This window comes from Bufo gargarizans, chromosome 2 (assembly GCF_014858855.1).
Source record: "Bufo gargarizans isolate SCDJY-AF-19 chromosome 2, ASM1485885v1, whole genome shotgun sequence".
Classification (NCBI taxonomy): domain Eukaryota; kingdom Metazoa; phylum Chordata; class Amphibia; order Anura; family Bufonidae; genus Bufo; species Bufo gargarizans.
The window spans coordinates 355,731,077-355,756,007 of NC_058081.1; the positions used below are offsets into that span (position 1 = coordinate 355,731,077).

The following is a 24,931-nucleotide window of genomic DNA, read 5'->3' on the forward strand; positions in this document are numbered from 1 at the left end:
GGAAGAAAAAAACAAACTAAAATAATGTGGTTGCATAACTTATAACTGGGGATGTAGCTGTGTTCAGAATTAAGCAATCACATTCAAAATCATGTTAATAGGAGTCAGCATACACCTGCCATCATTTAAGGTGCCTCTGATTAACCCCAAATAATGTTCAGCTGCTCTAGTTGGTCTTTCCTGAAATTTTCTTACTCGCATCCCACAGCAAAAGCCATGGTCCACAGAGAGCTTCCAAAGAATCAGAGGGATCTCATTGTTAAAAGGTATCAGTCAGGAGAAGGGTACAAAATAATTTCCAAGGCATTAGACATACCATGGAACACAGTGAAGACAGTCATCATCAAGTGGAGAAAATATGGCACAACAGTGACATTACCAAGAACTGGACGTCCCTCCAATATTGATGAAAAGACGAGAAAAAAACTGGTCTGGAAGGCTACCAAGAGGCCTACAGCAACATTAAAGGAGCTGCAGGGATATCTGGCTGTGTGGTACATGTGACAACAATCTCCCGTATTCTTCATATGTCTGGGCTATGGGGTAGAGTGGCAAGACTAAAACCTTTTCTTACGAAGAAAAACATCCAAGCCAGGCTACATTTTGCAAAAACACATCTGAAATCTCCCAAAAGCATGTGGGAAAAGGTGTTATGGTCTGATGAAACCAAGGTTGAACTTTTTGGCCATAATTCCAAAAGATATGTTTGGCGCAAAACGAACACTGCACATCACCAAAATAACACCATACCCACAGTAAAGCATGGTGGTGGCAGCATCATGCTTTGGGGCTGTTCTTCTTCAGCTGGAACTGGGGCCTTAGTTAAGTTAGAGGTAATTATGAACAGTTCCAAATACCAGTCAATATTGGCACAACACCTTCAGACTTCTGCTAGAAAGCTGAACATGAAGAGGAACTTCATCTTTCAGCATGACAACGACCCAAAGCATACATCTAAATCAACAAAGGAAGGGCTTCACCAGAAGAAGATAAAAGTTTTGGAATGGCCCAGCCACAGCCCAGACCTGAATCCGATTGAAAATCTGTGGGCTGATCTGAAGAGAGCTGTGCACAGGAGATGCCCTCTACCTAAAAGATTTCAGTTTGAGTTGTACAGTTTATAGGTGGGCAGCATGTGGAGCGTCGTGTGCTGATTGGATCGCGCGCCGCGCATGCTCAGTTAAATTATTGGCACACACGCATGGACACGCAGCCCTGAGCACTCACACAGGGCTTCTATGGTATATACCTCCCTCCCTCCATATAGTATCTCCTATATATTTAAAGCCCTCTGTGCCTGCGATGTGTCCGTGCGTGTGTGCCGATGTTAAATGCGCATGCGGGGTGACCTATCAGCCCACACGCCGCCCGCCAATGAGGACAGGGCGCTCCACATGCCGCCCACACCTGCGCGCTTCCCAATCACTGTCGCTGGCGTAGGCGGCACCGGCACTGGGGACCCGTCCTCATTGGCAGTACACCCGGTGTAACGTAACATTACCCTACTTCGTGAGATTTCCCTACCTCCAAACTTCCGGTCGCACTGCTAATGAGGTAAGGAGGCGTTCCTGAGTTTTGACGATCTGCGCATGCGCAAACCGACAGTTTGTAGAAAATCTCACCGCAGTTCAGCTTCACACCGGGACACTGCGCATGCGCCGGCCGGAGTTAGCTGCGCTTGCGCACTGGGCCGTAATATTTCCCTACTGAGGCTCTCCTGCACATGCGCAGTGTCCTGGTGTGAAGCTGAACTCCGCTGAGATTTTCCATAAACTGTCGGTTTGCGCATGCGCAGATCGTCAAAACTCAGGAACGCCTCCTCATGTCATTAGCAGTGCGACAGGAAGTCAGGAGGTAGGGAAATCTCACGAAGTAGGGTAATGTAACGCTACAACGGCACTGGCTGGGATCTACTGGCTGGGGTGTGCGGCTCCACAGCGGACAGACTCCATCATGATTAAACTACATTGCGGGCTGTCACCCGAGAAGGGGAGGGGCATGCTGTCCATGGGGATGCGTCATTACCAGGCAGGCCCTGTATGGGTGTCCAGGGCTGATCTCTCACCTGAGACCGGCTTCCAGCGTGCAGGGCACAGAATCCAGGATGCTGCAGCTTCTCACCGACTCATCTCCGCCATCCTCCTGGTTACACGATGAGAGAGCCCGATGCTTGGAGAAAGAAGGGTCCGTAGCCCGAAACCTCCCCCAGGGTGTGGCCACAGTCCCCGAGACACTCACAAAGCGGCATCTAGTGGGCACCGGACCGGGGCTTGAGACCGGGCACCGGGAGTCTCCCACTGCGGCCGACTGATCTCCGCCCCTGCAGCGAGCAGGAGAGATCATTAGCTCCAGAGCCGGGTACTGGGGGAGCCCTGAGGGTGCAGCACACACCTCCCAAGTTATGTGGCCCTGTATTTCCGGACAGCTATACACGCCGGGCGCTCTCCCCCCTGTACACGCCGGGCTTGCATGTATGGGCGGTGCAGGCGGCGTCCGTGCATGTGTGCCGATTGCCCGGCGCGCTGCGCATGCCCATTTAACGTCAGAGCAGGCACAGAGGAGTTTTATTATACAGGGAGTGCAGAATTATTAGGCAAATGAGTATTTTGACCACATCATCCTCTTTATGCAAGTTGTCTTACTCCAAGCTGTATAGGTTCGAAAGCCTACTACCAATTAAGCATATTAGGTGATGTGCATAATTATTAGGCAACTTCCTTTCCTTTGGCAAAATGGGTCAAAAGAAGGACTTGACAGGCTCAGAAAAGTCAAAAATAGTGAGATATCTTGCAAAGGGGTGCAGCACTCTTAAAATTGCAAAGCTTCTGAAGCGTGATCATCGAACAATCAAGCATTTCATTCAAAATAGTCAACAGGGTCACAAGAAGCGTGTGGAAAAACCAAGGCGCAAAATAACTGCCCATGAACTGAGAAAAGTCAAACGTGCAGCTGCCAAGATGCCACTTGCCACCAGTTTGGCCATATTTCAGAGCTGCAACATCACAGGAGTGCCCAAAAGCACAAAGTGTGCAATACTCAGAGACATGGCCAAGGTAAGAAAGGCTGAAAGACGACCACCACTGAACAAGACACACAAGCTGAAACGTCAAGACTGGGCCAAGAAATATCTCAAGACTGATTTTTCTAAGGTTTTATGGATTGATGAAATGAGAGTGAGTCTTGATGGGCCAGATGGATGGGCCCGTGGCTGGATTGGTAAAGGGCAGAGAGCTCCAGTCCGACTCAGACGCCAGCAAGGTGGAGGTGGAGTACTGGTTTGGGCTGGTATCATCAAAGATGAGCTTGTGGGGCCTTTTCGGGTTGAGGGTGGAGTCAAGCTCAACTCCCAGTCCTACTGTCAGTTTCTGGAAGACACCTTCTTCAAGCAGTGGTACAGGAAGAAGTCTGCATCCTTCAAGAAAAACATGATTTTCATGCAGGACAATGCTCCATCACACGCGTCCAAGTACTCCACAGCGTGGCTGGCAAGAAAGGGTATAAAAGAAGAAAATCTAATGACATGGCCTCCTTGTTCACCTGATCTGAACCCCATTGAGAACCTGTGGTCCATCATCAAATGTGAGATTTACAAGGAGGGAAAACAGTACACCTCTCTGAACAGTGTCTGGGAGGCTGTGGTTGCTGCTGCACGCAATGTTGATGGTGAACAGATCAAAACACTGACAGAATCCATGGGTGGCAGGCTTTTGAGTGTCCTTGCAAAGAAAGGTGGCTATATTGGTCACTGATTTGTTTTTGTTTTGTTTTTGAATGTCAGAAATGTATATTTGTGAATGTTGAGATGTTATATTGGTTTCACTGGTAAAAATAAATAATTGAAATGGGTATATATTTGTTTTTTGTTAAGTTGCCTAATAATTATGCACAGTAATAGTCACCTGCACACACAGATATCCCCCTAAAATAGCTAAAACTAAAAACAAACTAAAAACTACTTCCAAAAATATTCAGCTTTGATATTAATGAGTTTTTTGGGTTCATTGAGAACATGGTTGTTGTTCAATAATAAAATTAATCCTCAAAAATACAACTTGCCTAATAATTCTGCACTCCCTGTATAGTAGAAGATAGATTATTAGGAGGTGTAGAATATGTGATCAGTGCAGGTTCCTCTATGTGATGTCAGTGGTCACAGTGCCTATAGATTATAGAGCGGAGCCAAAGCTGGTGGCCAGCAGTGACAGGGCTGAGCGCAGTGGAGTCATGTAGGGACACTGGGGGAGTGGGCTCCATGAGGAGGGAGGACAGAGAGGAGGGGTCTCCGGGCTCCACACCCCTTTCCTCAGCGGCGGTTTTCCCCTCACACAGCGCGCACCTCTGCACCTTCCATGCCACGGTCAGTCGTGCTGTGATTACCTGAGCTCAGCTCCCGCAGTGTCCTCCTCCTCCTTGGTCCCACTCACCAAATCCTCCATTCCTCTGTCAGCCCTCCGTCCTGCTTGCCAGCACGATGCTATGGGCGGTACGGCAGTGTGTGGTGTGCTGCGATTCTATTGGCCAGCGCGCTGTGCATTTAACATCGGCACACACGCATGGACACACTGCAGGCACAGAGGGATTTTATTATAGAGGATAGCACACTTCGTAACACACAGCATGCAGCAAAGGGAGGGGCCAGGAATGGGTTGTGGGACTGGCTATGGATGGGGGCCCAATTCAGATTCTTGCTATGGGGCCCAATAACTTCTATGTACGTCCCTGTACCTGGACAAATGAACTACACCAAACTTGGCAAACCAATATTTTTTACAGACTTGCTCCAATCGGCATTGTCAGCTCTAAGGGCACCTCACTGGAATCCTTGCAGGATTGGTTCCCAACCTAAAACTATGAAAAACAGCTTTAGTCCTCTTCCACCAGTTGGTATAAAACATTTGGGCAGAAAGTGAGCCAATCCAGTTAATGGTAATTTAGAAATCCAGAGAGTCTGTAACTAGTGCTGAAAAGTCCAACTTTATGCTACCACCACAGTCAACAATTTGTGTCATGCAAGGTAATCTTGGGTTTGCAGCTGCTTGGCAATGAAAATCCTATCCTAACAAACAGGAACACAAGAGCATCTAGTTGAAGCCTAGGGCATTGAGAGAACTATACATTGGTGATTGAAAGTTCGTGAACCCTTTAAAATTTTCTAAATTTTTTCATAAATTTGACCTAAAACTACATCAGATTTACACAAATGTCCTAGCAGTCCTAGACTTGGTCATTTTTTTTAGGGAAGTGATCCAATATCACATCTGTGAGTGAAAAAAGTATGTGAACCTTCCGTATTTGGTATGACCCCTTGTGAAGCGATACTTGCTACTAACCATTTCCAGTAATTGTTGATCAGTCTGGCTGGGAAGATTTTTAGGCCATTCCTCTGTATAAAACAGTTTCAACTCTGTTATGTTGGTGGGTTTCCTCGTTTCAGGTCCTTCCACATCATTGCTTTTGGATTAAGGTCAGGAATTTGACTTGGGCATGCCAAAAACTTTAACTTCATTCTTCTTTGACCATTCCATGGTAGACTGACTTGTGTGTTTAGGGTTGTTGTCTTGCTACATGACCCATGTTCTCTTGAGATTCAACTCACAGACATATGAGTACCTAATTTCAGTGGTCCACATTGAGCAAAGAGGGTTTATACAAAAATGAGTTGTCCCTTGTTTGGCCTACAAGTATAGTCCACCCACTTAAAGGGAACCTGTCACCAGGATTTTGGGTATAGAGCTGAGGACATGGGTTGCTAGATGGCCGCTAGCGCATCCGCAATACCCAGTCCCCATAGCTCTGTGTGCTTTTATTGTGAAAAAAAAAACTATTTCATACATATGCAAAATAACCTGAGATGAGTCCTGTCCCTGACTCATCCCACGTACAGGACTCATCTCAGGTTAATTTGCATATGTATTAAATCATTTTTTTTCCACAATAAAAGCACACAGAGCTATGGGGACTGGGTAGTGCGGATGTGCTAGCGGCCATCTAGCAACCCATGTCCTCAGCTCTATACCCAAAATCCTGGTGACAGATTCCCTTTAATCATTGCTCATAGAAAAGAAGGGCAGCCTGATCCTCTGGCAATTTCCTACTCATTTTCTATGACTGCGTAGTAGGGATCCCTCTCCAGGTTTAGTCCAAAGAAAAGAATTATAGGGCTAGAGGCTATGCATGAGATGAGCATTTCTAATGGGCCGCATTTTGGACAGCCAGTATAGTATATAGGCCCATGATGGGACACCTTAATTCAGGGCAACAGTGAGTGTTTAAGCTCCTCAATTCCTACTGATGTTTTTTCTAAAATGTCAAAGTAGCATAAGAAAATGTTACAGTTAGAAAACCCCTTTAATTTGATGCTACCCATAAGCATAAATATCTTCACAGCTTGAAGGTGTTCATATCAGTCAGGCTTTAATATTTCAGTCATGATGACAGATGCCATACTCAATACGATAAAGTAGATGCTGAGAAGTAAAATATTCTGCGCTGCCATCTAGCACTGATCCTTCCATGCTATCAGTCATTAAACACGTCTCCCTCTGATACTCTGTAATGATAATTTCTGACATTCTGCAGAACGCCAACATAACATCCCCAGCAGGACAAAAGTCAATGACATCAGAGCTGCTCTGCTATGAAATCCAATATTTCTTTGAAATGCTGTTCTTTCATATTCACTACAGGAGGGATTTTACTCATTTTAAACACTGTTGATGTTGGCAGGTTGTTGGTTTTGGACCACAGATAAAACAAAGCAAATAAAAAACCACATAACATCTCGTGGGTGCACATACATGTTGAGAAACATATATGTGTATGGGTGTATAGTAATTCACTGTATGTACGGTAAGTCACAAAAAGGCGACACATAGAGGCAACAGTTTTTTTTTAATAGTTAACAAATCTGGAATCCAAATTCAAGGCAAACAGAGATAAGAAATGTTTCAGAGAGAAGAACTTCTGCTGCACTGGCCGTTGTGTCCAAGTGTTTTCCTTGCCTAAGGTGTTTCTCAAGAAAACATGAGAAGAGGCTCATGGGACGTGCTGTTTTAGGGGCTTACTAAGGCGTGTATGCTGTACGGTCAGGATGTCACTGCAGGTTGTTATTCATTTCACAGTGAATTATTGAGCAACCACAATAATATTATGGCTGGTTATTGTACCGTTCTGCACTATTCTCATAGGAATGTTTCAGGGATAATCTGCGTTTTTATACATGTGTTTATTCAATAAAAGGGTGATTCTGATATTACTGCTGCCTAAGGGGAAAGTGAATTATGATCCCTGACAAGTAGACATAGAAAAGAGAGACGGGTACCAGTGGTACACTTAGGGTGCTGTAATACATATTTTGCAATATAAGTCAGGGAGATGGCTGTCAACCAACCACCCAACCACTCATGGCACATGTTCGGCATGGGGAGAACAGCCTAATCCACTGCCAGAAAAAACTGGTGGTGGCTTATCTCCCCAGAGAACAAGGGATTGGGCATGTTGAGATCCAACTAGTTAATCCTCCTCTCCCTGGACATTTAACATCAGGAAAGAGTTGAGAGGCATCCACACATATTAGTTAGTTGGCCAGTCACCAAAATTGGCAGGTTCATCTGACATTAATCTAATGTGCATAGCCAGTTTTATAATCGAGAAGCCAACCAGCAGCGATCACTTGTAATTTCTGTGCAGTAGGAGTTCTTTATTACTATTTCCCATACTGGTGCAAAGCAGGTCTAAATCCTGGGATGAATACATATCTGCCAAATCACTTCCCCTCCTGATGTAATGGAAGAGCACCATCTAATGGACAATGTACAGGAAACTGCAAAATGGGTGCGCATATGCTTTAGAAATTACAGAACCCCTTAAGCCATCACTATAACAAGGCAACCAGTCACATGCTATTTGTTAAGTTGGAGAAAGTACGTTTCACTTTTGTAAAACTCCACGTTCTCCAGGGAACTTGATAATTTTTCCTGTCTCCACCCCTTTTGTCAATTGGGAGTATGGAAGCATCACAGTTTCCACTGTAATCAGTGTCATCCTTTGGCTCTGGGGAGTTGATTTCTAGGACTGTGGGGATTGGAGAATGTGGATGGACCATTGCGTGAAAGCACACTGATTAGTCCAAATTAGGGATGTGCAAACTTGTGTTTTCAAGTTCGACGTACAAGGTTCGGGTTATCAAATAATTCCGTTATGGATTCCTCTACCACGCACCAAGTTATCTCCCGTTATAAGTTATAATGGAATTCTTAGATAACCCGAACCTTGTATGCCGAACTTGTAAACAGAGGTTTGCTCATCCCTAGTCCAAATTCATTTTACTGACTGCAAAGTTTCATTCCCCTTGTTGAAATTAGCAGGTTTCAAGTCTTTTATTTTTCAATTTGTTTTTGAAAAACTGATAAGCTCACATCAGGGCTCATGAATCATGAGATGAAAGCACTTCTGAATGGCGGAGAGGGCCTAAGGTGGCCATATACCTTCACTAGCTGTTGTTTAACAGCTATTCCTCTCAGCGTCTCCAAACGCATGTTCTCAGTGGGGAGAAGGGAGTAAGTGCCCTATTGCATGGGTCAATGCTGGTCCAATAACGATTGCTGATCGACAACATATAAGTTGATCAGTGCTCATTTAAAAGGTCTTTCACACAGCTTGATGCAAAGCAAAAGAGGAATGAACGACAGTGATAATTAATGCTTGCCTATGGTTGACGTGCTGCCGATGATTTTAGGTGCTCCATTAAAGATACGATCAGCATTGGTGTCACCTTTACACAGGCCAATTATTTAAAATGACCCTTTGTATGTACATTTGGTCCTGAAAATTTACCCAATCCTCAGCCTGTATAAAAGGGCTCAAAGCCAGTACCAGGCACCTGAGGCTTCAGTTTATCTCTTCTACTGAGAACAAATGGGTTGGGTGGTGAAATTCAATATGTCCAATCCTTCTTTCCTGCGACGTAACCTATTGACCTTATGTCTAGGAGGGCCTTTTAGTTTCACTTTTCTTTTCAACAAAGATATGCCCCTACCGTTATCTCTTTAAAGAGGCTCATTTATGTACATAATTTATATATATAAGAATACATACAATAATGCATACAGTATAATAGGACATTCTTGCCTAGCAATGTAGGGTTAAGATGTATAATAAAAAAAAGTTTGTTTGGCTGCCCCACAAAGGAGCAAACTGCGCTGATCTACATGCCAGTTTTCAAGCCAACTGCAGCTAAAAGCAGTTTCATTATTAAGGGCCAAATGCAGGGGCAGGCTGGCCATAGACCCTACAGGAAATTTTTGCAATGTACCGATGCCCATAGGGCCACCCGAGCCCTCCTCACTGCCGCTGGATGAGTACATACTACTGGAGGAACTATAGGGTTCATCATTACAAGAAGTCCAGGCAGCATGCTGAATGTAGGGCTGGCTTGGTGTTGTGGCCCACATTTCACCTCCTAAGACCTCTGTTCCATATCCATATTAGAGACAAATGGAAGGATAGAATGTGGCAGCTATTGATGGTCACGACAGGGGGACAGCTTCTGGAGAGGTATTTTGTGCCACACAGTGGGATTTAGTTCTGTAGGATGGTATCTTTTGCTGTACTAAGGTATTACTGACCCTGCCAACTTGTATTGGCCCATATTCAGATCCATCTACAACATTGGGGCCACTTTTAGTTTTTTCCAGGGCCACTTTAAGTTCCCAGTCCGCCCCTGGCCACACGGTTATGCAGCTATATGGCAGTTTACTGCACGGCAAGTGACAATGCAATGCTTTTAGATGCAGTCAACAGGCAGATTGGCGTGGTTTTGGACCTAGCCTAATCATCTATACTAAGAAATTAATACGGGACAGCAGTAACAATCAATTTATAAAATGCTTTTTGTATCCAATGCTAAGAAATCTGTGCATATGAAAATTGGAGCACATTATAAAAAGTAAAAATGTCACCTGAAGAAAAGTGCAAATTATAAAAGATATAAAAATAGTACATGTCATAGTGAAATCACATGGTGCGGGCACTATTTCCAGCAAAGAAAAAAATAAAATGCCCCACTGACAGCAGCATTACATCAACATGAGGAGGGCACTGGTGGTCCAAGTCTTTACATTGGGGAAATATACTGTAGATGAGACAGTGTTAGAATGCCCTCTGAAGGTCTACATGAAATTTTAAGACGAGCCAATATTTGTATTTACTTCACATTATTCATGGGAATAAGCTACATGTTTCGCTTACATCTCTGCATATGGTGGCAGGCTCCAAAAGCCTCAGCTGACCTTACCTCTTGTGTGACAAGGTGATCACCCATGTCTGCCAAACATCACTTGGTGCATTTCGGGTGCTGAATATAAGCGATATAGCTTTTATATAAAATTGATATCAATAACTGAAAAGAGCATGCAAGGAATGTCGTGAGCAGGTAAAGGCGGCTTCTGTTATGCAAGGAGCACCATCCTGTTTCCACACATTAGTCAGCAGTTGGCTTAATACTGAAACAATCTGCAGTGACACCGCCGGGTTCTGGCTGACATGACCAGCGTACATTTGGCATACTTGCCAATTAGTTACCATGGGGGAATTTCGAGAGATCAAAACAAATGGGTTTTCAAGACTTGTTGTAACAATGTTAAGGTTGCAGGTTCATTGAAGTCTCTAAACTCTCCAAAACAGCGGCGCATAAAAAACAGCATTTAAAAAATATAACCAAGAGTTGAAAATATCTCTCTCCACAGAATAACCCAGGCAGGAGTGAAAGGGACTACAACGCACTGCATAGAAATAAGCTGTAGGCCCTATCGCTCCTGAGAGGTACAAAACCAGTTCTGTGAAGGTCTTCCTATGATACAATATATATATTATGTGTAGTAGTTATACATAAGTTCTATATATATATATTTATAAATATATTTATAGAGGTGTACGTATTGAGGCACATGGTGGAGCGAGTTAGAAAAGCCTGGCTTGTTTCTTCAGCTCATTTCTCTTCCACAGTGCCAGGCGGTCAAACTCTGATATGGTCATTCCGAACACTTGATAGAACTCTTCAGGTGACAGGTGCCGCTGCGGAGAGACAAGGAGGGGAGACGTGGTCATATAAGTAGCGCATGTAGTCCATATACAAACTGATGGAGGTTGCCACCTTTCATGGAATTTTCAGCACTTCTGTAGGAAAGTTTACATCAATGCATATTTAATGGGGACAGAGCCGCTATAACACATTGAACCTTTGTGTCATATTAACTGGAAATGCCATAAAAGTCTATTTTGTGACGGTATAATCACTACGAACCTCACAAAAAGAGGGTTGTTTTGTTTTCAAATGGTAAGTGGTCGCATGTGCACAGCCAAACACTCTCCCCATACAAGTAAATAAGAGCGCACCGTGCTTGTGCAGCCACCACTCCCATTCATTTCTATGGGGCCAACGAGCCAGTGCCTAGCTATTTTCGGTGACCCCATAGAAATTAATGGAGGGAGGTTGCACATGCGCAGTGCGCCCTCCACCACCTTTCCCCGCTCCGTTCGCGATGTAGGAGCAGGTCCTAGAGGTGGGACCCGCACCTATCAGACAATGGAGGCAATATGCCCCCATTGTCTGTGATGGAAATACACCCTTAAATGGACACCTTCTAAGACATTTTTTTATAAATTTATTTTTTATTGATTCATTACATTTTTTGTCTGGCTTCTACAGCTTCTGTTTCACAGTACATAGCAACCTGCAGAACACCATCCTGTGATAAATCCGTCAGACAATTTTTTCTCCAGTCCCTTTCTTTTCTCTGTTGAATGATCTTCTAAGCTTACTTACAATGCCCCCCTTGGTGTTTCTCTTGTTTTATTACAACCTAGAATTAAAATGGATATTAATTTAGATTGTATGTATTGGACCTGACAAAATAGTTATAGTGGAATAAAAAAATATAATAATAAATAAAAACAGAAAAATAGAAAATTGGGAGTGCACATGTATCAACCCTTTAAATAAGGTGTGGTCCAAAAATGAGGGTGCACTCACATGAACGTATGTATTTGGTAGTCTGTAGAATTCGGATCAGCAAAAAATATGGATGTTGTCTGTGTTGCATCTGTTTTTTTTTTTGGGCGGATCCGTTGTAACAATGCCTATCCTTGTCCACAAAACGGACAAGAATAGGACATGTTCTATCTTTTTTGCGGGGCTACGGAATGGACATAACGAAGTGGACACGACACAGTGTGCTGTCCACATTTTTTGCGAACCCATTGAAATTAATTGGTCCTCATCCAATCTGCAAAAAATGCATTTCGGATACAGACCACAAATAGGGTCGCGTGAATGGGGCCTTATTTTCAGTATTCAGTTAATAAGTTGAATAAGGTCCCCATCAGTGCAAACTGTCACAGGCCCTGAAATCTGCATTACTATTAAGGGGAATCTGTTAGCAGCGACCTCCTTATCCAGCCATTTACATAGACACATAGCCATGGTTCACCTCATTATACAATGTGTTTGTTATGTTGATCCGAGGCTCCGTTCCCGAATTATGACACTTTTTCTTAATATGCAAATTACAGTTTGATAGGGAGGTCGCTAGTGACAGATTCCCTTTAATTGAGAAACATAATGACCAAAGAGCCCTCCAAACAGTTCAGAGGCAGAATTATGGAGAAATATATATCTGGGTTGGGTTATGAAAAATATCCTAGGCTTCAAACATCCAGTGGAGAACCATCAAGTCAGTTCAAACAAAATGTAAAGAATATGGCACAACTACAAAGCAGACAATTCACAGACCGAGCAAGGAGGGCATTAATGAGAGATTCAGTGAAGACTCAGGACGACTATAAGCTGTACGCTCCACAGAGTAGGACTTTATGGAAGAGTGGCCTGAAAAGAAGCCATTGGTTAAAAAGAACATAAGAAAACACATTTGGAGTGGAAGTTTCCCCAAACCGTGTAAATAAATGGTACACCCAAATATCTATTTTAATTTCAGGTTGTAATGCAACATTTCAGGAAAAAACACCAAGGACTGTTAATACTTACAAAAGCTGAAGTTTGATTTGGTTATGAATCAGCTTAGAAAAATGTTTAGGAGAGGAGAGCTGTCAGACAACCAGTTTGACAGATTTGACTGTGAATGGTATTCTGCAGCTGCTACTTACATGGAAACATTTAAGCTGCAGAAGCCAAACACAGAAAAATTACATAGTTAAATAGATTGAAAAAAGACATGCCCATCAAAAGCAACCTTCACATTTTGTAATAAAATCTATAACAAAAATATTTTTACCAAAATACATCTAAATCAATTAAAAATGGCTCCAATGGTGTATGTATGCTTTAGATTTTTTGGGGAATGCAATATCTCCTTATGGAGGAATAGGGTATGCAAATGAGCTCTTAACAAGACCTGTCTCTAATGCTACGAGATGTAAGTTAAAGCTAATCTAAAAGTCAATGTTCGATCTTTTAAAAGTACTTGCTGAGTTAACTTTTAAAAGGTTAAACATTGCCTTATATAGGATAGGTGCCTTACATCTGGTAGAGGCAGAGCTTGTTAAGAGCCTATATGTACACTTTAAAGTTATGAAACTGTCAAGTAAGTACAATTCTCACCAAACAAGGGGGTGGGCGCCCCTGAACTTTGGCTCCCAGACCATGTATGATTTCTATGGCATTTCCAGCTAAATGCTATAAAAGACTATTGTGGGAACATCCCTAGTGGCAGATAATAATGTGGGTAATCTATGGGTGCCCACAGCCACGAGGTCCATGGATGCCTACCTAACTTATGTTGTCAATTTTGTTGTTTATTTTAAAGATTAAATGGGTATTCCCATCTTTCATATATAGGGTATACGCCATAAGGGTCTTACATCAGGACCCTCACCTAACCTGTTGTTATGCCATAGATGTTTACAATGGTAATATCCCCTAAAGCTAATAAGCTTTGCGATCTTATGCTGCTCATATCTATTTGGTGAGGACTGAGCTTGATTTATCGTTTGTCAAAAAAAGTGTCAAACAGAATGAGGTAGATGATATCACTCGTTAAAAAGGGACTGTCCCCTTTGGAAATTCCTTTTTTGTTAGAAGGGTGTCCAAATAATAATCCTGATTTTAGGATGTTTTGCTGCTGGAACCCCCAGCGATCAGCTGTAATATGTGGGGGAACTCAGCAGAAAGTGTTTAATCCACTGCATCTCCCCCCACAGGGGAAATGAAGTATCACATAGTTCCCACTGAACTATGCTGTTCATCTCACACATAGACATGTCAGGTCTTCCAGAGCGAGAGATTCTCTTGTAGCCACCTTTCACCCTGGATATCTGGGAGACCCGCTATATTAATAAGATTTCCCTAATATGGTATTTAAAATGGATTTACCAAATTAGACAACTCCTTTAAGGGAATAGACAGACATTGTGGCACCCATGTGCACGCAAGACGCAGTCCACATGTGGTGACCAATGGGCACATCATTTTGTCAGTTATTACCTTCATAATTGTGCGGCTATATGATGCGACATGTTCAATCACACAGGGATGCTGCAATGTCTGCCAGTATGCTAAATATCGTGTGTGTGGGTGAGATTCAGGCATAATTTCATTTATTTCGTATATAGTGGTATTTAAAAACTTTGTTAGACATATCTGGACAAGAATTCACAGGAAAATATGTTCAGGTTTACCGTACTATCTATTAGAATATCTAACTGCCTGAAGGACAGTTAGATATCTGGACAAGACAATAATCTCAGGACAATGTGCACTCAGACTAATATTATGGAAGCAGCCCCTTTTTGCACTGTATGGCAGCACTTTGGTAATCTAATATATAAAGCATGCAAATGAGCCAGTAAGGAGCCCAGAGGGGCGTCAGTCTTGCAGGAAGGAGCCCAGACACACCCCTTGCCACAATGTGTGTCCACCCTCAAAAACTTAAAACCCCGCCCCCAGGTCCTGCTAAGCCACGCCTGTATCTGGTTAGGCCATGCCCCCACTCCTCAGCCGACGGGGATTGAAAAAATGAAGGTAAAAATCAACTTCTGTCAGCTGCAGGGGATCGAGGGAGGGTGACTTTCTCCCTGCAGCTTACACTCAGACAGCACAGTGCTAGAAAGTGATGGCACATGGAGACAGAGAACAGGACAATATTCCGATCTTATCTATAACATATAGTAAGCAATTTAATAAAATATGTTCTGTGATCAAGGGATGCTTGCCGATTTTATATGACGATGAGATCCTATATAATGCATTAAAATCTGGCTGTAGAATAGAGCCTAGGAGGGCTGCTACACTGTCCTGCTCTCTGTCTCCGTCTCTATTCACTTCTAATATATCAGGTAAAAACAAAAGACAAAGCTGGCTCAGCTACAAAGGGTTCACAAGGTGCGGGGCAATCCATGCAAAACCTGCAACTATGTGACTCCCTTGCAATCCTTTGAAAATTCGGACCACTCCTGCAGTTTTCCAATCAAAAGTTACATCAATTGTAACACTACAGGGGTGGTCTATATTATTTGTTGCACAGAATGTGACTTGATGTACATAGGCAGTACTATACGAAAATTCAAAAACCGGCTCTTGGAGCATTTAAATTATATCAGTAATCCTAATGCACTAAATATTTCTAATGCAGCAAGACATTTTGTGCAAATGCATGCCCGTAGAGTGAAAAGCTTTAATGCTTTTGCAATAGAGAGGGTGTTTGCACCCCCAAGAGGAGGTGACCACCGAAAAAAGGCGTTTTGGTATTTCAGATTAAACAGTAGAGTCCCAGCTGGTCTAAGCCTAAAAAGGGAGTTAATGTACATTTATCAATAAAATTGCCATAAATGAGGTAATATATTATATATGTCATTCTCCTATGGGGGGCATATAGAACCCTTTATGTTGGGAATCCAATGGCATGGATGAAGGTCATATTAGTAATGTTATTATATGTTTTTATATGTAGTATACTATTCACATTGTGTGGTTTTTCTTCCTCCTATTTTGAGTCTAACGAGTGTGACAGGGCCATAGCCCTTAAGGGGTTAATTTGATTAAAAACATCAGCACAATGTGAAAGACATCTACACTGTGATTAGTAGTTTAGGTGAGGGGTGTTAAACGTAATGAAACAACCAATGAAAAAAGTGTCCTGGATTTTGGAGGGGAGGGCTTAGAATACATTTAAATTCTTGTGTTTCACTATGTAATGTTGTTACGACTAAGGGTCAAGTACCCGAAACGCGTCAACTTGTCCTGTATACCAGGTGGATGTGTCTGCTGTAAATGAATTTATTAATAAAGAAGAAGTTTTAAGAGGATATCCATCTGAATCCGAAACCGTTCTTTCTCAATTTTTATGAGCACAGTGCTGTTGTCTTAGAGTGAGCTGTTCAAAAGGACATGCCCCCGATCCGGTTAGGCCACGCCCCCTCCTACTCCTCAGCCGACAGGGATTGAAAAAAATGAAGTAAAAAATCTACTTCTCTCAGCTGCATGGGTGGGAGGGAGAGTGACTTTCTCCCTGAAGCTCAGACTCAGACAGCACAGTGCTGCTGTCTTAGAGTGAGCTGTTCAAAATGGTTAGGCCAGGCCCCCTGCGACTCAGCCGACAGGGATTGAAAAAATTTAGTTAAAAATCAACTTCTGTCAGCTGCAGGGGTGGGAGGGAGAGTGACTTTCTTCCTGCAGCTCACACTCAGACAGCACAGTGCTGCTGTCCGAGAGTGAGCTGTTCAAAAGGACATCCTTGTGTCTGTCCAGGCCCTGCGCCAGACGAAGGACAGGGAGTCTGAAAGCCAGACTGTCTGGCCTAAAACTGGAGGCTGCTGTGGAGGTCACAGTTAAGGGGATGGTCTGCTATGGAGGTCAGTGTTAAGGGGCAGATTGCTGTAGAGGTCACTAATAAGGGGGTGGGCCCCTGTGGAGGTCACTGTCAAGGGGGTAGTGTGCTGTGAAACTCACTTAACAGGGAAGGCTGCTGTAAAGGTCAAAGTTAAGGGGGTGTACTGCTGTGGAGGTCCAATTTTAAGGGACGGGGCACTGGGGGGGGGGGGGTGTCAGTGTTAAGGGGTAGGGGGCTGTGGAGGTCACTGTAAAGGGGGCAGGGTGCAGTAAATATCACTGTTATAGTGGATACTGTCGATATTAAATAGATGAAATATACCAGAGCTGAAATATACCTTTATCTAGTATGATATAAAAGCAGAGGCAATAAGCTGTATGGAAATTTTTATGGGGGAATTTATCATCTGATTTCTGCCAGTTTTCTTCCATAAAAAAATGCTAATTCTGGTGTAAAAATTTGTAAATTTTTGTGATTTTATACAGAGCTCTCCACTTTCAAAAGGCGCCGTTCTCTCTGGTAGCAGGTCTGCTGGAATGTGCATAAGCCAGCTCTTTTTCCTATAGTGTGCAAACACGGCCACCACTGCTAGATTGCAAGGTGGTCCTAACCCCTGTATACAAGCAGTTTATAATGTGATGGAAAACTGAATCCAACCAACAAAGGAGGCAATATGGACAATTACAATACATTAGCAAGTGCCTTGTATTAAAGGGATTTTCTGAGATTTTGATACTGATGATCTATCCTCTGCATAGGTTATCAGTATCTGATCAGTGGGGGTCAGACCCCCGAGACCCCCACTGATTACTGTTTGAGAAGGCACCGGCACTCCTGTGAGCTCCACGACCTTCTCGCAGCTTACCAAGCACAGTGCCGTACATTGTATAGCGGCTGTGTTTGGTATCTCGCTCAGCCCATTCAGTTCTAGGGGACTGAGGTGTTCCTAGACCACGTGAACAATCCTAGGGAAAGCTGAGAGAAGGTCACAGCACTCACAGGAGCACCACTGCCTTCTCAAACAGCTGATCGGTCCCGGATACCTGACACCCACCTATCAGATACTGATGACCTATCCTGAGGTTAGGTCACCAGTATCGAAATCTCGGAAAACGTGATAAATGTAATTCACTGAATTGAGACAACCCCTTTAATTGTACGCCAGATTTATCAACAGTTTTTTTTTTAAAGTTGAAAAAAATCTGCAATCTTACCCCAGTAAAAAGAAGTAAGAATGCAATAATCTTTAGACAAATGTTCTTTGTAACGATAAAAAAAACACATCAGACATTGTATATTTGATAAATGTGGTGCAAATTACATCAAATGAGAATCAAAGTGAAACTGACTTAAAAAATCTCCCTTGTGGTATATTCCTGCAACTATCTTGAAATATATGGATGCAGTCATGTCATGTGCCTGTTATGCGGTATATAGGGTTTCACTATTTCATGTGTAGTATAACACAATTATGGTACAGCTGCACACTGCTCTGCAGTCACAGATATTTTTTTCACACTGCTGTGCATGCACTATTGCTCCATGCGTCTATAGTTGTGGTATGATGAAAAGCCATCCGTATCATAGAAGAAATACTAATTGTTACCGTAACTGTCACCATATTATTCTCTGTAGAAAGTTATATTACAGCATTTAGCTGTAGACATCTGTTATGGGATCTTTCCATTACTGACCTCCAGTCGAGTTCTGTCTGCATCTTTGGGTAGTCTACTCCTCCCTCTAGTGGTCACCATGAGTAATTCATATGGGTAAATCTGTAGAGAGAAGACATTAGTTTATTACAGTTGTAGAATGACTTTCCAGCAGATGGTCTGCACTGTTTGGCTAGGGCTGCAGGTCACACTGGTCACACGACATAAAGATAAAAATGTCGCATTGCAACATCACAACTGCAATAATTGTCAATTTGGCACTTTGCGACTCATACCATGCAATTCAACAGTCGCAAAAATTAAATCTGCTGGACTTTTGCTTGCAAACTTCATATGACTTTTAATGCACAGACCTCAATAGAAGTCGCTACTCATTTTCAACACAAAGCCTAATTTGCCCAAAAATAATTTGCCCAGCCTAAAGTACTTGCGCAACTCACAAATCACAAAAGATTTTGGTTGTGTGACTTGTGTGAGAGTCGCATGACCATAGTCCCAGCGTAGCCCTTACCTTAGATTAGCCATACATAATCATATTCAACAACTGGATAAAACACACCAGCATGGAATCTGGAATTGCATGTCATATTCGGAATACGAATCACAACTTGCCAGGAGAAAGCTAAAGGAATGTCGGCAACTGGGAGGTATAAAATTGCAAAGAAGGGAAGTAGGGCTCCAAAAAAGGCTTAAGGGGTTAATTGCTAAGTCTTTTGTTAAATCTAGGTTTGTTCTGTTAACCTTGAGATCAGGACCATATTCTCCAACATAAAATAAAGGTAAATAAATGGTAATGTTCCACACAACTATAGTATGTTTGATAATGCATCATTAGGTATACCATATACTATAGACTGCCACACTATTCTCTATATAGAGAAGAGGACTTATGCATAATGTGCATATTCTTATATAACTTATGTTGTCAATTATCAGTGTCTGTATGGTAGAATAATTTGACTAGCATGCTCCCCCTAATGGTGGCAGCAGGCAACATCATTTAACCCTGACTATGAAAGCCCCGGACAATATAAACATGTATTAAATAACTAATCGGTACAGAATCTTGGACCTATAATTGTCATGATGTTAAAGCGGTATTCCCAACTAGGATAAGCCATCAATATCAGAAAGGTGTGGGTCCCACCTCACATACTCCCTCTTGCCTCCAGAACGGGGCTCCCAAAGTGAGGAGAGGTCAGCTGGGCATGTGCAGCCACCCTCCAGTCATCACTATAGGAGTTCAGGAAATATCTGAGCGCCAGCTCGTCTATTTCTGGTAATCTCACAGCGGTGAATGAAGAGGTGGCTGTCTCTGTTATTACCTGTAGTGACCGCCTGTGCCCCTCACAGGATGAGTGTAACTGTAGAGACCCCGCAGTGGTGAGGGCAAAACAGACTTAGTATGTTATAACACTGGCCCCCCTAGGTACACTCTATGGGGGGCATTTATTAAGACCGGCATTTTAGGTGCCAGTCTTAATAACCTCTATATATGGCGGTGGATCCGATGAAGTTATTAAGAGGCGCTAGCCTTCCTCGCTGGCTTATATTTAGACCATTTTCCTACGCCTAAAACAGGTGTAGAAAATTGTAAATGAGACGGGCCTGCCAGCCTACAACCTTCCCTGCCCACGCCGCGCCTACTTTTTTTAGACCTGGCTTGAGCAGGGAAAATAACTTTTGCGCTACAATCTGCGCCAGAAATACACCTAATATAGGTGTATTTCTGGATAATAAATGACCCCCTATGTGTTCCAGTGACATCCATACTAGTGCCAGAGGCTTGAGCTAACCACACAATATCAGTGGTGGTTATCGTACTTTACACCACGCCATATTAATATGCCTTAGCTCTCGTATGCTCCTGATGAGGTTCTGAGTTAGTAGGACATTCAAATGTGTAGACATTGATACAATGAACATGTCAGTTCTACATTTCTTTTGCAAATTTCTGCTCTTCATTCACAGCTATGGAACTTCTGAAAATAGCAGTGCCCGTGTGCGCTCGTGCGTCTATTTTTGGGAGTCTTATATCAGTGAATGGACAGCATACTGCGCAAGCATGGTGAGCTCTTCTTCACTTCAAGGGCCTCGTTCTGGAGATAGGAGTGGCCCCCAGAGGTAGGGACCCCACATATCTGACATATCCTAATAATATGCCATCAATGTCTGAGATGGGAATGCCCCTTTCTAAGTTTATGAAATAATTTTACTGCATCCAAAGTACTAGCTTGCTGCTCATTCAAGTGCTGCTTGTATAAGTGCATTGGAGATATTCAGGAGATACTCAGGAGGTAATCTGGAGGTGGATACAATCTAAACAAGTAAGATTCGTTTGTTTAAAATCTTTCCCCTCTTTACAATGGCAGACCTGGTTCTGTGCAGGAATTGTTATGCTTTTATTTCAGGTTCCACTCTTCAGAGGTTGGGATACTGTCTGATCTGTAGACAGCTCTCCATAATGCAGCAGGAAATTACCTTTTTGAAATATGAGATTTTTAAATTAACCACTAAACAAACTCAGGCTGAGAACATTGCAATGCCACTGCCACAGAGGCCCCCTAGAAATGGAAGATGGGTTACTGTAGGTTCTGGTAGACTGAGAGTTGTGGATAGAAGGCATGTCCCACAGTCTGTGGCTCTCCATAATTCATTTGCAGCACTTTCAGAGTGCAAGAGCAACATGGAGGATGGCTCAAGCACAGTGGGTGAGAAACAATCATCTCCCATGCCTAAAGTATGTAAGACTGCAACCAAAGACAAAAAGGAGAAGGTGAGGATTGATAGTAAGCAGCTGTTGGTGGGCGATTCCATCATAAGAGGTGTGAAGTTTGAGGACAATGGTGTTGTGAGATGTCTCCCTGGTTCTACCGCTAGCAGGGATAGACGACGGATCCTAAATATTGTTAGGCAAGCAAAGCAGGAAAGGGAAGTGGATGTTATTCTCCATCTTGGGACAAACGATCTGGCTTGCAATGAGGTTTCAAAGGTGAAGGAAGCTTTTCACACACTTGGAAAGGATATACGGGAGGTTGCATCAACTGTTTCATTCTCTGCAGTTTTGCCTGTGCAGAACCTTCAGTATGACAGGAAGATATGCATTAAGGAATTCAATGTATGGCTTGGTGAATGGTGTCTGAACCAAGGGTTTGGCTTTGTGTCTCATGTTAGCTCTTGTTGGAATGGAAAAGAACTGTACAAGAAAGATGGTTTGCATCTTTCTCTCAAGGGAACGAATGTCCTCGGTGAACAGTTCCAAGTATTTGCTAAGAAGCATTTAAACTAGGAAAGGGGGACAAAAGAGTGATAATCCAGCAGTCCAACTGCCCCCCGGAACAATGCCAGAAGAGGCCAGTAGCACAAAGGTTAAGAAATTACAAGCTCAGAGTTTTGTCTACAAATGCTCGCAGTCTAGGGAATAAGATCAATGAACTTGAGGCTATAATGGCATCTGAGAATATAGATGTAGTGGCTGTTACTGAGACATGGTTCAATGGGAGTAATGACTGGGATATAACAATACCAGGGTTCTCTCTATATAGGAAAGACAGAGAAGGCAAGAAGGGGGGAGGGGTGGCCCTGTATGTGAAAGATAGCATAAAATCTAATTTGATACAAGTTAGCGAGAACAATTTGGAGTCAGTTTGGGTTACCTTGCAGCTTGATAATCATAAGGTAACTTGTGTAGGTGTGATATATAGACCACCTAGCCAAGTCAAAGAATTAGATGATCTACTAGTTGAGGAAATAACTAAAATGACATTGAAGGGGGAAGTTATCATTATGAGAGACTTCAATCTTCCAGATGTAAACTGGAAAACCAAAATAGCTAGTTCTGCCAGGAGTACAGATATTCTAAATTCCCTACTGGGATTATCTCTACAGCAAGTAGTGGAGGAGCCAACCCGGAAGGAGGCCATTTTAGATTTAGTATTCACAAATGGGAATTTGGTATCTGATATTACTGTAGGAGAAAGCTTGGGATCTAGTGATCACCAGTCAGTGTGGTTTACTATAAGTACAGTGACTGAGTCACACCACACAAAAACAAAAGTTTTAGATTTTAGAAAAACTGACTCTTCTAAAATTAGATTAGTGGTACACGAGTCCCTATCAGACTGGAACAGTTTCATTGGAGTCCAGGAGAAATTGGACTACTTAAAAGTGGCACTATTGAAGGCAACAGAAAATTGCATTAGGCTTGTCAGTAAAAGCAAAAAAGGAAGAGACCACTGTGGTACTCAGCAGAAGTGGCCAAAATCATTAAAAACAAAAAGATAGCATTTAGGAATTATAAAAAAACAAAACAAAATGAGGATGACAGACAAATTTATAAGATTAGGCAGAGAGAGTGTCATGGAACCATGAACCAGACGTACAACAGAGATAGGTGGAATAAGAAGGCTTTATTGAAAATCAAGCCGTAGCTAAAGTCCAAACGGATGGCTAAACTGAAGCAGGGTCTTGAGTAGACGGAGGTCAGGAACCAGGAGGGTAGTCAGACGTAGCCAGGATCAGGAACCAACGGGGTAGTCAGACGAAGCCAGGATCGGGAACCAACGGGGTAGTCAGACGAGGCCAGGATCAGGAACCAGAAGCTGCAGCAGTCTTTGAAGCATGTGCACACAGGAGGACCAAGCAAGGAACTGAAGCCACAGACCTTCTATATATATGAGCTAGGCATCCAGCTCCTCCCAGTGGGAAGGAGGAGCCGCAGGGTGGGAGGCTACAAGAAACCCAGAAACCAAGATGGCCGCCAGCACATGTCAAACGAAGGAGAACAGTGAGAAGGTAAGACCATGACAGTACCTCCCCCTCAAGGGCCCCTCCTCCGCGGAGTAAGGAACGGTTTCAGAGGGAAGCGTGCGTGGAAGGCTCGGAGCAACGCAGGAGCATGGACATCTGTGGAGGGAACCCAGGAACGCTCCTCTGGACCATAACCACGCCAATGGACCAAAAACTGCAACCGACCGCGGACCAGGCGTGAGTCCAGGATATTGCTCACCTCATATTCCTCACGTTTGCCCACTTGGACCGGACGGGGCCGAGGAACCGAGGAAGTGAAACGATTACACACCAATGGCTTCAACAGAGAGACATGAAACACGTTGGAGATCCGCATGCCAGGAGGAAGCGCAAGGGCATAGGCTACCGGGTTTACCCTGTGAAGCACTCGGAAGGGACCAACAAAGCGAGGCGCCAGCTTGGGAGTGGGCACTCGAAGGTTGAGGTTGCGGGTGGACAACCATACACGGTCTCCGACCTGGTAGGAAGGAGCGGGCGCTCGTCTGCGATTAGCCTGGAGTCTCTGGCGTTGCGCAGAGACCTCAAGGGACCTCTGGATCTGTACCCAAGAAGTACGTAGGACGGAAAGGTGATCCTCCACAGCCGGAGTATCCTGGGGAGAGAATACCTCCGGTAACACGGCAGGTTGGAACCCATAATTGGCCATGAAGGGAGACGTCCCAGAGGAAGAGTTCACCGCCGTGTTCCTGGCAAACTCAGCCCAAGGCAGGAGGTCAACCCAATTGTCTTGGTGATCGGAGACATAGCAACGAAGGAATTGCTCCAAGGCCTGATTGGATCGTTCTGCGGCCCCATTGGACTGAGGGTGGTAGGCCGAGGAGAAAGAGAGATGAATCCCCAACTGGGAGCAAAAGGCGCGCCAGAACCTGGACACAAACTGACTCCCCCGATCCGACACAATCTCCTTGGGCAAACCGTGCAACCGGAAGACCTCCCTGGCAAAAATCGAGGCCAACTCTTGTGCAGAGGGTAACTTCTTGAGAGGAACACAGTGGCACATTTTGGAAAACCGATCCACAATCATGAGAATGACCGTATGGCCTCGGGATGCAGGAAGGTCCACAATGAAATCCATCCCCAGGTGTGACCATGGACGCTCCCCGGTGGCTATGGGTTGCAAAAGGCCCAACGGAAGGTGCCGAGGGGACTTACTCTGGGCACAAACAGAGCATGCCGCTACATATGCGGCGATGTCGGAACGTAGAGAAGGCCACCAGAACAGACGTGAAACCGCCCAGGACAGCTGATTCTTTCCAGGGTGCCCCGCGGCCTTGGAGTTATGGTAGGTTCGCAACAACCGAGTGCGCAACTCCTCAGGCACAAAACATCTGCCGTTGGGTCTCCCAGAGGGAGCACCAGATTGAGCCGCCAAAATCTGCTCACCCAGAGGAGAGGTCAGGCTGGTGCGAATAGCAGCCAGGATCTGATTCGGGGGTATGACCGTAGTCGGAATCGACTCCTCCCCGGACAGCTCGGAGTACTGCCGTGATAAGGCATCCGCTCTGATGTTCTTGGAGCCGGGTAGGTAGGAGACCACGTAATTAAAACGTGACAAGAACAGAGCCCATCTGGCCTGACGTGGTGTCAATCTCTTGGCCTCAGAGAGGT

At 43.9% G+C, this 24,931-nt stretch overlaps 1 protein-coding gene across 3 annotated transcripts in view; it reads right to left on the minus strand.

The window, feature by feature from the left end:
* Positions 1-6,872: 6,872 nt before the first annotated feature.
* The window catches only part of ABLIM3 (actin binding LIM protein family member 3), a 247,732-nt gene continuing 229,673 nt past the window's right edge, over positions 6,873-24,931 (minus strand). For all 3 annotated transcript variants that reach the window (XM_044280723.1, XM_044280722.1, XM_044280721.1), the window contains 2 exons: positions 18,536-18,616; positions 6,873-11,073 (listed from right to left, as the gene is read on the minus strand). In XM_044280723.1, the coding sequence (XP_044136658.1) occupies positions 10,960-11,073; positions 18,536-18,616 (195 nt within the window). In that variant the 3' untranslated portion in view covers positions 6,873-10,959. The remainder of the gene's footprint in view (positions 11,074-18,535; positions 18,617-24,931) is intronic.